This window comes from Pundamilia nyererei, unplaced genomic scaffold (genome assembly GCF_000239375.1).
Source record: "Pundamilia nyererei isolate P.nyererei 1_Seehausen unplaced genomic scaffold, PunNye1.0 scaffold00579, whole genome shotgun sequence".
In the NCBI taxonomy this organism is placed as follows: Eukaryota; Metazoa; Chordata; class Actinopteri; order Cichliformes; family Cichlidae; genus Pundamilia; species Pundamilia nyererei.
The window spans coordinates 94,115-106,581 of record NW_005187980.1 but is presented as its reverse complement, the minus strand read 5'-3'; the positions used below and the strand labels follow the sequence as shown (position 1 = coordinate 106,581).

The 12,467-nt window shown below is 39.9% G+C and overlaps 1 protein-coding gene across 1 annotated transcript in view; it reads right to left on the bottom strand.

Moving 5' to 3' along the window:
* The window catches only part of runx1 (RUNX family transcription factor 1), a 28,138-nt gene that overhangs the window by 5,532 nt on the left and 10,139 nt on the right, over positions 1–12,467 (bottom strand). The window contains exons 5-6 of the mRNA XM_005754518.1: positions 12,255–12,359; positions 6,309–6,509 (exon numbers count right to left, since the gene is read on the bottom strand). Coding sequence (XP_005754575.1) covers positions 6,309–6,509; positions 12,255–12,359 — 306 coding nt within the window. The remainder of the gene's footprint in view (positions 1–6,308; positions 6,510–12,254; positions 12,360–12,467) is intronic.

Genomic DNA, 12,467 nt, shown 5'->3' with positions numbered 1-12,467 from the left:
TCCTATATGATCTCTTCAAAGGTTTTGTAACGATAAAGGCACTGATCCTATTAGAAGGCCATCTGTAAGGAAGACCACTGATCATTGATCAAAGACCACTGATCAATATCCATGGGTCCCATTCACAGAGAGTTGGGGAATGGCTGCAATCACAGCATGTAAGATGGTGTACGACGCTTACAAATGTGGATTGCACAACACTGGACATTATATTTCTTCATTTCCATTTAATACTTGTACAGCTGCTGTTACTGTATATATATATATTTATATTTCTTCATACATTCTTATATATTTCTAAACTTTATATTGTGTATTTTGTTGTAGAGTTATTTTATTTTCAACTTTAACTCATATATTTTATCTTATTCTTTCCCAGTTAAATTTACCCTTCATTCTAATTTGTGTTGTACAGTTATTTCATTTTTAACTTTAATTTTTATATTTTATTTTATTTTATTCCTTCCTAGTTAAATTTACCCTTTTAAATTTTCATATTTATTTCCTATCTTATTCATAGCCTTTTCATTTTTCTTTAGGTCACAAGCAGTTGTCTAAGCATTTCACTGCATATCGTACTGTGTATGACTGTGTATGTGACAAATAAAATTTGAATTTGATTTGATGACAGATGTACCCTTAGGCCCCTCCTCGATTCAGAGATGGTCTTTCCCTTTTCACGTAAATGGCCTCCTTGACTCCACCCTCAAACCAGCGTTCCTCCCTGTCCAGGATGCTACATCCTCATCCTTGAAAGAGTGTCCACTGGCCTGTATGTGTAGGATAGACTGCAGAGTCCTGGCCTGACAAGGCGGTAAATGGTAAATGGACTGATTCTTATACAGCGCTTTTCTACTCTCTACTCTCCCAGAGTACTCAAAACGCTGTATACAACATGCCTCATTCACCCATTCACACCCACTCATACAGGCACTTCTAAACTCAAGTGCAACTAATTAACATTCACACACATTCACACTCCGATGAACGCATCGAGGAGGGTGGGCCAATTGGGGTTAGTATCTTGCCCAAGGATATTTGGCATGCAGACTGGGGAGCCAGGAATCGAACCACCAACCACCCAATCAGCAGCTGATCTGCTCTACCACCTGAGCCACAGCCACCCCACAGCTGTTCTGTTTTGTGCCATCCGCTTCACCAGAGGTTGTTTGGTTTCCCCCATGTATAAATCCTGGCAATCCTCCTGGCACTTAACAGTGTACACTATGTTAAGGATTTCCCAGGTTGCGGAGTCGCGTTTCCAATTCACTAAGCCTGGCCTCCAGAGCTGCAAATAGGCTACATTTCTCACAAATATTTGTAAAGGATGCTGAAGAGTAGCTATATGTCTGACATGCTGAGCAGGAAAATGTGGGAGGGACAAGTAAAGAAGCCACGCTGCCAGTGACTTGGCTATGAGCTAAGGTAGCGAATACCTAAAGACAAAATGAATGAATACTAGAAACTTATCAGCTGGTTCAGCGGCGTGTGCTTTGGATAAGGCATGTAAAGATGAAACTATGTGATAAGTCATTATCTGAAGGTTTAAATTAAATTGGCTACACAAAATACCACTGTGCATTTAACAGGAACTGGAAGTGATACAATAGCGCAGAGAGAGCCAACAACACAAATGTGTAATAAGCTGCCATTTCAAATGTAACGGAGATACAGCTACGTGCATGTTTGTTTATTCACAGCATGGAGAAATTATAGATGTGAAAGAAAGGAAGACAAATTAGAAATGAACGCTTGGTGGGGTTAGTGAGAGCGACAGGTTGTTCAGAGAAGAAAGGGCGAGGAAAAAGTAAGTTAACTGCTGAACGTTGATTTTTTTCTTCATTTTAACAGGGTCCATGACAGTAGGAAGCACTTAGAGATCACCTCTGTTTCTTTTTCACTCAGTGTACACACACCTCTTCTGCTACTTTACATCTCCGCTCATCGTCACAGCTTGAAAATACATGAAAGAAATATCAAACTGTTCATAGAAAGCAATCATCCACCACAGTCACATTACCTCCATGCCTCCATGCCATGCTACAGTACAGTCGTTTTAAAGGTAGTAAGAATGTTATAACAGGAATCCAACAAATGTATTTTTTTTTGCGTATTTGAACTTAAGGTTCCTTAAAACAGGTTCGTTTTGAGCAATGTTATGATGTTTGGCTGCTTAGTTATCTGGAATTTTACTTTGAGTTTTATTCCTTTTAACATATTTTTAAACAGCACAAAAACAGTTCAGTTGATTCACTTCTGAACTGTTTCAGCTGGAAGGGGCATTTAAGCTACATATGGCAGCTGTAGTATGTGAGCTTTTTCTTTTTAGTTTGTGACAGTTACATACAATTTTTTTCTATCACAGTAGCACTTCCTGCTAGCTGACTCTCATTTCCTCCTTAAGATGCCAGTTGTGTCCTCACACACACACACACACACACACACACACACACACACACACACACACACACACACACACATATATATATTTAAATGCACACATAAGTAGGAACTGACATTCTGTGTCACCTCCACTGAAGATGAGGAGAAACAAATACTTTCTTTCGGTACAACATAGAGCATCCATGGAGAAGATAACAGATCTCATTAACTAAAGCCACAAGAAGATAAATGACACACAAATGCCTGTTATCACTAGAAGCAGAGTTAAATGGACTAGCTTTTCTTTTCCTTCTTTTCCTGGGTTGCTGATCGAGGATTTTGAGCTTTGGCATTTTTGGTGGTTGTCTTGTTTTTATGATTATTCTTGGTTCTTATTTCTGTCTATGGGTTTTGGATTATTCCTGTCATCTGTGCCTTTAGTTGGTTAGCAGTTATAGTTTCTCTTCGTGTTCCCATTCTCTTGCCTTGGTCTTGTCTCCATGATTTGTCTTCTGTCCCTGTGTCAAGCTTGTTTCTTAGTCTTGGTCTCAGTGCTACTTCCAGTTTTATTCACTTGTCCTGTGTGTGGCATATTCAGTTTTGCTTCCCCTGTCTTGTTACTCCTGATTTGTCCCTGATGTGTTCCCAGCTGTCCCCACTTCCCTAACAACTGTCCAATATTGTGTCCGAGTCTCCCTTTGATCTTTGTTCGTGTTCTCCCTGGATAGTATGATTTCCTGTAGACAAATTTGGACTCATCAGCCCAAATCCCCGTTAGTTAACGCAGATCGCCTCGTGCGAGGGCTGTATGGCGTGAACGTGTTGGCGCGGCTAGCTCGTTAATGCGTTGATGCATTAACGAGCGTCATCTGGACCAAGTATCCGTCGCCTTCGCCAATGCTGGTCCCCTACCAAGCCTCCAGAGGCGTTCCATTGACTCCACCTTCACCGATCCCCGGTGTGTCCGGTACAGCCATCTGATGGGGTCTGTCAACTCCACTGCCTATGTGGACCTCCAACCCAGCTTAAGGGAGTCTGTCACTCTAATCACCTTACAGCCATCTGAGAGCTTCCTTCGATGCTGTCCTCCATCCAAACCACCGGAGAGGCTCTGCTGCAGTCGCTGGAATCCAGTCTTTGCCACCATTGTCAGCCTCCAGTCCTGTCGCTCAAAGGTTTCTGACACCACAGTTGGCGTCCAATAAATCATCGCCGGAGTAAAAAATAGCCTCCTGCCATATAACTGGATTGGCCACATCTCCTCAAACACTGTTACCCATGATGCCCCCTCAATTCCTTTCTAAATTGTTGGCCTCCAAGGCAGACCTCCTCAATGCCTGCCTGTAGACCTTGCCTTATGGCCAAACCAGCCACTCAAGCTGCTGCAGCCTTTCAGACTAACCTCTTGGCCAGGCCAACTCCCTCATTATCTGCTTTTTTTAGATCTGCTTTTGGTTCTGTTACTGTTCGCATTGTCCCTCATGGCTGTGTCGTCCCTTGCACGTCACTTTGCAGTATGAATGTAACAGCAAGATAATCGACTTCTGCCACAGTAGACTTTAGATAGCTGCTTTGTGCTGTTTTGGCACATGGTATTGAAAAGTGTAAAAGTAGAGGAATTATGTCCTTAAATTTAGTTACAGCACTTTCCAAAAGACACTCTGCTGTAATGAAATGTATTCCCACTACTGTGTAATCCATTACTGTAAATTTAAATATTAGGAACTGATCGAATGAGCAAGATCTTGCATGGAGCTTCAGAAAGAGACACCACTGACTTTCCCCAATGCTCCCCTGACCTAAATCTAATGTTTAATCCTCTGGGACATTATGGTTTGCTCCATCCAACACCACCAGGTTGGACGTCAGGTCGTCCAGACTGTTATACCCTTGTCCAGATGTGGGATGAGATCCCCTAGGAGATGATCTGTAGTCTCAACAGGAACATGCCCGTGACACATGGCAACCTATTGACTACCATTTTCAACTGCTGCAATGAAATTTCGGCAAAAATTTTGTCTTTGACTTTTGGAGTGTCTTTGAATTCAGCCCTCTGTAGGTTGATCATCTTCATTTCCATCAAACATACCCAGTCCATATCAGTATAGCCATCCAGTATGATGTTTTTTTTCCCTTTACAATCCGAAGTGTTCATTCATATGTGTACTTAAGTCACTCAGTGACATGCGAATCAATTTATAACGTTTATGAAATGTGGTTTTTCTGAATTTTGGGTTGATATGCTATCTGTCTTGATTAAAATTAGATATTGGTCATTTCTTTGTGAGCAAACTTATAAATTCAGCAGGGAATCAAATAATTATTTATGTGGCTGTATTTTAATCATATTCTTAACCAGTGTTGGTCAAGTTACTTGAAAAAAGTAACTAGTAATTAATTACTGATTACTTCCCCCAAAAAGTAATCCTGTTACTTTACCTATTACTTATTTTCAGAAGTGATTAGTTACTTAGTTACTTTTTAAAACATGATTTACAACCTGAATAGGTGATAAATCGATAGATCTTTCAGCCCAATTCTACTTTTTCTGCATAATCCATCATACAAAATGTAATCAGATGGAAAAGTTAGTTAGTTTTAATCTTTTAACTTTATGCATCAAGCAAACATTAAATTATCTGCAACATTCTCTGACTGGGAGAAATTTGTTTAACATTTAAACCTGTTTTCTGTCATTCCAGCACATAAAATAAAATATTTTTTGTGTTAACACTCAGTCTTTTAAATAGAATGAAGTAAAACACAGCAGAAAATAAATAAAATCAAAGACTCAGTGGTCCTGTTGCTCTATTTACACCTGTTTAGCAGGAATGAGGCAGGCGGAGGTTTACCCTGGTGCAAGTGTGCCGCAGCGGTCAGTGGAAGGATACGGCAGTTTCTCTATGAATGGCACATTCCAGCGGCAGCGTATTTGGCGTTTGCTCGGGAGTTCTGGGGTTTTTTTGCTGTAAAAAGAAGTTTTCTTCCCACACAGTGAACAGAGGACGCAAATGTTTTTGTCACTTTTTATGGAATCAAACTCCAAGTAAGGTCAGCACTTCCACGCTTTAAACGCTGCACACTCAAACTCGCTGCCGCACTTGTTATATGATCCACTGTTGATCACAGCTGTTGTCACGAACGTCGCACACGCTTACATCACTGTCATGAGACACTCTCACAAAAAAATCACGGTTTTAGTAACACAGTAACGCAACATGCTTAATGACCTTTTTTGCAACAGTAATCCCTTACCTTAGTCGTTACTTGACAAAAATTTATTGGATTACCGTAACGCGTTGCCCATGTCTGTTCTCAACACAAATGATTAAGAGATTAGAGTTTGGATTTTTTTCCCCCTTAATCATAAACACCTTCATTTAGAAAATGCATTTTGTGTTTCCTTTTTTTTGTCTACTATTTAAATTTGTTTAATGAGCTGAAACATTAAATGTGACAAACATATATAAAAAAAGTAAATCGGGAAAAGGACAATCCCTATTTTCAAACCAGTATATACAGTGTGAAGACCTGGATGTAGTGACCCACTTGGATCCAACTTAGTTTTCTTTTGAAGAGTTGAGAAGTTCATGTGTGTCTTTCCTTTGATCTAACGTGAAATAAACCCAGACCCACTTCACAATCGTTGATGGTCATTTCTCTGCCCATGGTTATAACAACTTCATCTCACCTTCGAACTTGCTATTTAACACTGACACATAGTACAATGAACCTGGGTCTGGTTGAAAAACAGCTACTATATCCTTTACACCTACATCAGGAAAGCTGGATGACTGTCATTGATATGGATCCACATTAAAGGGGCATCAGTTAATGAAAATGGTGATATATATAACAGTTCAGTTGTACAGTTGTGGACAGGTAGGAACATGAGTGACTGATTTGAAGGACATAAACATCCTTACCAGGAGTTATCTGAGTGTGCGTGGGGCTGGAGAAAGCGGCAGAGTTGAGAGTTGGAGGTTGGCGACTGTTGGCTGACGATTGATGATGGTGATGAGGAGGTGTCACCCTCATGGAGCTCCTTCTCAGCTGTTCCAGTTCTGTTAGCCTCTCAGAGAAAGCCAGGGAGCCTGGTTTGACTTCGTCCATCTTCTGACGATGACCTGAGGCAGAAAGTTAAGAGGAAATCGTTAGAATTTCAAGTATCACTCCTGAGCTCAAAATTCCTGAAATTTATTGAGTTGTCAGCAAAGCACTCCATGCTTGTGATGTGATTACACTGTGTGTATGTGTGGCTGCACTTTAAAGCTCTGATACTGAGCTCTAGTTACAGGCACTTCCTCACAACAAGGGAAGTGTGCATTTGTGTATTTATACTGTGTGTGCATGGGTGAGTTATAGACGAGTGATGGGTATTCACAGCTAAGCAGATTTGACAAGTGCTCCTGTTGTTTTGTTACTTCTCCTCTTGTTCTGACCAGTTTCACTTTGTTCATGTCATATGGAAGTGAAGTGGACTAATGTTATTTTAATGACACTTATTAGCATTTATTAGAAGAAACACGTCTATCTTCTTTCTTCTCCCATTCGTAAGCCTAAAGAAATCCCCGTGTTTCATCATACTCAGTGGGAGAGGAAGTAAGTGTTGCATCAGGTTCCCCTTATGAAAATACTCAATTGAAAGTTTGTCTGCAGGGGTGCGTCTTCACTGAGTATGCAGTTCACAAAATAAAATAAAATTGATGAAATAATGACATTAAATAAAACATATTATCCTAAGAAATTGTTAATAATATTATTATAATTCAAAGTGTTTATTGTCATGTGTACAGAAGAAATAGCATTTCTCTGTGCAATGAAATTCTTCCTTTGCTGTCCATACACAAATGCCAAGTAGGTAGGGTTGGAGGAACAAGATAAACAAGGATAACAATAAGACAAGATATTAGATATATGAAGATAAAAATAAGGATAAAAATAGTGAAAGTTAAATAAGTACAAAAATAAGTAAGTGAAGACAAGTGAGGTATGCAGATGTAAATGGATGTACAAAGAAGCTCAATGTGCAAAATAAAGTTAGTGTGCAAAGTGTACTGATGTGCAAATTGCAGTTGAGGTAGGTCAGCTGTTGTTGAGTCGGGACAATTAAAATGGCATGATATAAATGCAGCCTAGCACCAAATACAGTAAAAAGGTCTTACATTTGGTAGGTCGACCTTTTGTAATAAACTAAATTAAAAAAAAGTTGTTTATTATTGGTGAGTCTAATGTGTTGTTAAAAGGAAACCCTTTAAACAATGGCACATCAGAAGTTTGTTTTTTAGTTTTCAGGTTCATTTATTATTACCATGCCTTGTTCTGCGAGCCCAATAAACAATGCCAAAATACAAACCGGATTCCAAAAAAGTCGGGACACTAAACAAATTGTGAATAAAAACTGAATGCAACGATGTGGAGATGGCAAATGTCAATATTTTCTTCAGAACATAAATCACGGAACAAAAGTTGAAACTGAGAAAATGTATGATTTTAAGGGAACAATATGGTGATACAAAATGTCATGGTGTCAACAAATCCCCAAAAAGTTGGGACAAGGCCATTTTCACCACTGTGTGGCATCTCCCCTTCTTCTTACAACACTCTACAGACGTCTGGGGACCGAGGAGACCAGTTTCTCAAGTTTAGAAACAGGAATGCTCTCCCATTCTTGTCTAATACAGGCCTCTAACTGTTCAATCGTCTTGGGCCTTCTTTGTCGCACCTTCCTCTTTATGATGCGCCAAATGTTCTCTATAGGTGAAAGATCTGGACTGCAGACTGGCCATTTCAGGATCCTTCTCCTACGCAGCCATGATGTTGTGATTGATGCAGAATGTGGTCTGGCATTATCTTGTTGAAAAACGCAGGGTCTTCCTTGAAAGAGATGACGTCTGGATGGGAGCATATGTTGTTCTAGAACCTGAATGTATTTTTTTGCATTGATGGTGCCTTTCTAGACATGCAAGCTGTCCATGCCACACGCACTCATGCATACCATCAGAGATGCAGGCTTCTGAACTGAGCGTTGATAACAACTTGGGTTGTCCTTGTCCTCTTTGGTCCGAATGACATGGCGTCCCACATTTCCAAAAAGAACTTCGAATCGTGACTCATCTGACCACAGAGCAGTCTTCCATTTTGCCACACTCCAGTTTAAATGATCCCTGGCCCAGTGAAAACGCCTGAGCTTGTGGATCTTGCTTAGAAATGGCTTCTTCTTTGCACTGTAGAGTTTCAGCTGGCAGCGCGGATGGCACGGTGGATTGTGTTCACTGACGATGGTTTCTGGACGTATTCCTGAGCCCATTCTGTGATTTCCTTTACAGTAACATTCCTGTTTGTGGTGCAGTGTCGTTTAAGGGCCCGGAGATCGTGGGCATCCAGTATGGGTTTACGCCCTTGACCCTCACGCACAAAGATTGTTCCAGATTCTCTGAATCTTCGGATGATGTTATGCACAGTTGATGATGATAACTGCAAAGTCTTTGCAATTTTTCGCTGGGTAACACCTTTCTGATATTGCTCCACTATCTTTCTGCGCAACATTGTGGGAATTGGTGATCCTCTACCCATCTTGGCTTCTGAGAGACACTGCCACTTTGAGAAGCTCTTTTTATACCCAATCATGTTGCCAATTAACCTAATTAGTGTTAATTGGTCTTCCAGCTCTTTGTTATGCTCAAATTTACTTTTTCCAGCCTCTTATTGCTACTTGTCCCAACTTTTTTGGGATTTGTTGACACCGTGTAATTTTGAATCAACATATTTTTCCTTTCAAATGAAACATTTTCTCGGATTAAACTTTTGATCTGTCATCTACGTTCTACTCTGAATAAAATATTGACATTTGCCATCTCCACATCATTGCATTCAGGTTTTATTCACAATTTGTTTAGTGTCTCAATTTTTTTGCAGTCCGTTTGTACTTCACTTGGACATGAATGTCATGGTAATTCTTTGCTTTTAATAATTCTTTTAATTGTTTTTTTTCAAAAGTGGAATGATTGCACTGCATACATTTTTAGTGATTTAAAAAAATGAGAGGTGGGTTATCAAGTTTGACTTTATTTGGGATTTTCTCTGCTCACAGGTTCAAAGATGATTCTGACAGTTCACAGGGCTCTAGACTAACTTTTCGCCATGGTTGCACTGGTACGCCTAACTTTTTTTCTTAGGCGCATCAGCACAAAAGTTAGGTGCACTCAAATTTTTGAACCGCATCGCTTAACACCACAGTTTTACATGTGCACTTTTTGGGGGGAAAATTGCAGTCCATATAGACAGTATTCATTTGTAAATGATTAACTAACAATTTTGTGCTTAAAGTGCTTTGGCACTCTTTGGCAATATTGTAGAAAATGTTCAACTTAATCATCATCTCGACCTCCTCTGACGACCTGTTTGCTGCTGCCTGCCGCTGAAAGGCAGTGGTAGAGGGAACACTTGGGGAGTGCATTTATGACGACATATAATGTGTTTTCTGGATACACTGTGCTTTTTCAGCATTCAAAGATTGATGGCACTGTGTCAGAGCACTGGCTATGAATTTCAGAAGGATCAGGCCTTAACAAAAAAGTTATCAATAGTTCTTTTCATCTTTTCTTATTCCCCACAGCTACATCCACTTCTGTCAGGCCTAGGCTGCTCACTAGGGCTGGGTATCATCACTGATTTCTATAATCCATTCAATTCCGATTCACAAATCCTGATTCGATTCAATTTTGCCTCAGACAGTCAGAAATATTATAATTCTGATCATTTATCAGTACTGACTTTATCAGAATTGTGAACATCACAGCAGATGCCTTTGTGTGAAAGTAACTGAGAGTAAAACACAGAAGAACATGAAGGAGATTTTCCTGGCCTGGACTTTTATAGCAGATAACCTTAAAAATATTCTGCAATATTCTGCAATTTTGCATAGATTTAAAAAAGTTAAAATTTCTTCAGTATAGAACAGCAGAAACTAGGCTTTCTTATCCAAGGTCGTTAAGTAAAAAAAGAAAAGAAAAAGTGGCCGACAGCGCTGTAAACAACGGTAGACAGGTGGGTAATAAGCGAAAGAATAATGCAGAAAACAGAGATTTGAGATGGGAAACTGTTCTTGAAATACACTGAGAGAGAGAGTTGTGCATGAAGTGATTTTTATCGTGGTGGAAGCAAAACAGCAATAGTAAGAGGGAATTCATGACGACATTGATCAAATGTGAAGCGTAGTTTGGATCTTCTTTTGCTGCTGGCTCGGTGAATTTTGGTTGGAGAGACAAAACCTGCAGCTCAGAATCAGCGCAAAAAGACATAAACACAGCGCGGACCCGGCGCATCAGAGTCAGCGAGCTGTCGGCATTCAGCCCCGATGGCGTGTCCGTGTCCATTTACTGTTTGGTGGTTGTTGAAATTGTTTTGTGAACTTTAATCTGGGAATCTGGCGTTTCTGGCAAAACACGGTTATATTTAAAAGTGGATTTAATGAATCGATATCGCTTCATTCAAGCTACTCATCTCTCTCTATCCACCTGCACTTTCAACTAGACCACGGCCAATCAGAGTGGTCCCGCCCCTGACTATCTCTAATTGGTTTAGTCCACGATAGGGGCATAATGTGTGTCTGTTGTTGACCACACGGAGACTTTCAGAGTTGCAGAGATTTTTTCTTGTTACCCGAACATTTGGTCGCACCAGTGTGACCTACGATTTTTTTTAGTCGCACCATCGAAAAATTTGGTCGCATTTGTGACCAAATTGGTCGCACTCTAGAGCCCTGGTTCATGTTTTAAAGGCCAAGCTCTATTAACTTCATGTTAGCAATTAGAACTTGTGTGGCATAAAAAGAGTTTGCTCGACAGCGCTTGTTGGATTGACCAATACTCAGAACCATGGAACTGGGGAACGACAAACTCAGTGAAGATCTAAGGAGAACTATAGATTAACACAAATTGCGAAGGTCTTTTGGAACCATTTATAAACAAAAATGCAGTATTGATCAAGGATCAATCCTGGCATGGACTATGAACACTAGTGTCACCATCGACGGTCAACCCCTATTCCAAAATGAAGACCTTCAAGCATGGCTAAAACTAAATATTTACAAGAGAAGAAGAAAAGAAGAAGAAAGAGATATACAAGAGAAAAGCTGAGCTATTTGGTCAAGGTGTCCAGAGGTAATTTTTCTAGGTGTAAGTCTGAAACATTCAGGCCTAATAACACTGTACCAACTGTCAAGCATGGAGATGGTAGTGTTAAGCTCTGGGGCTGTTATTCTCCTAGTGATGAAGGAGGAGGATGACCTCTAAATTCTTTAACTTCAGTCAACAGCGAGATGGTTAAAACTTTTAAACAACAATATATTTAACAGGATAATAATCTCAAAGATAACAAAGATACATTAAACTGGTTTTGTAATGGATAAAGCAGGCTAACATAAAGATTCTGCAATGCCCTTCCCAAAGCTTCCCAAAGGACAACATTTAACCGGATCCATGCCAGGAAAGGAAACAATTTAACCAGCCTGTGTAGATCCTAGAAAATCCAAAATGAGTTCAAACTTGTTCACCCAATTCCTCATTTTTAGTCACCTTGAGGCAGCTGTGGTGATCTGATGCTTTATAAATAAAATGAAAAATGAAAATGAAATGAAAATAAATATATACATATACAATCATTCCACTTTGAAAAAAGAGCAATTTAAACCTCACTAAAACCCCCAAATTACCATGACATTCATGCCCATCATGACTGTACGTAAACTTCTGACCACAAGCATATGTATTTTTGTAATTTGATTTGATCTACAAGCGAACTGTATTTAACACCAGGTTAGCGTTTGCCTAGGAGGAAAATGTGAACATTTGTATGTCAGTAGTACTCACGCCGCGGCTCTCTGGGACCATCCACTGTGATTTTAATGGCTCTTTGGTATGTGGCCACCTGTGGAGGGTTGGTGAATACTGTGATGGTCAGTGTGAAACTTTTCCCTATGAAAACACAAGAAAGGGAGAAAAAGGAGGGTGAAAAGAGAGAGATGACGAGAGAAAGGGAATGGACAAAAATCACAGGGCAAAACCTTTATACAACATATGTAT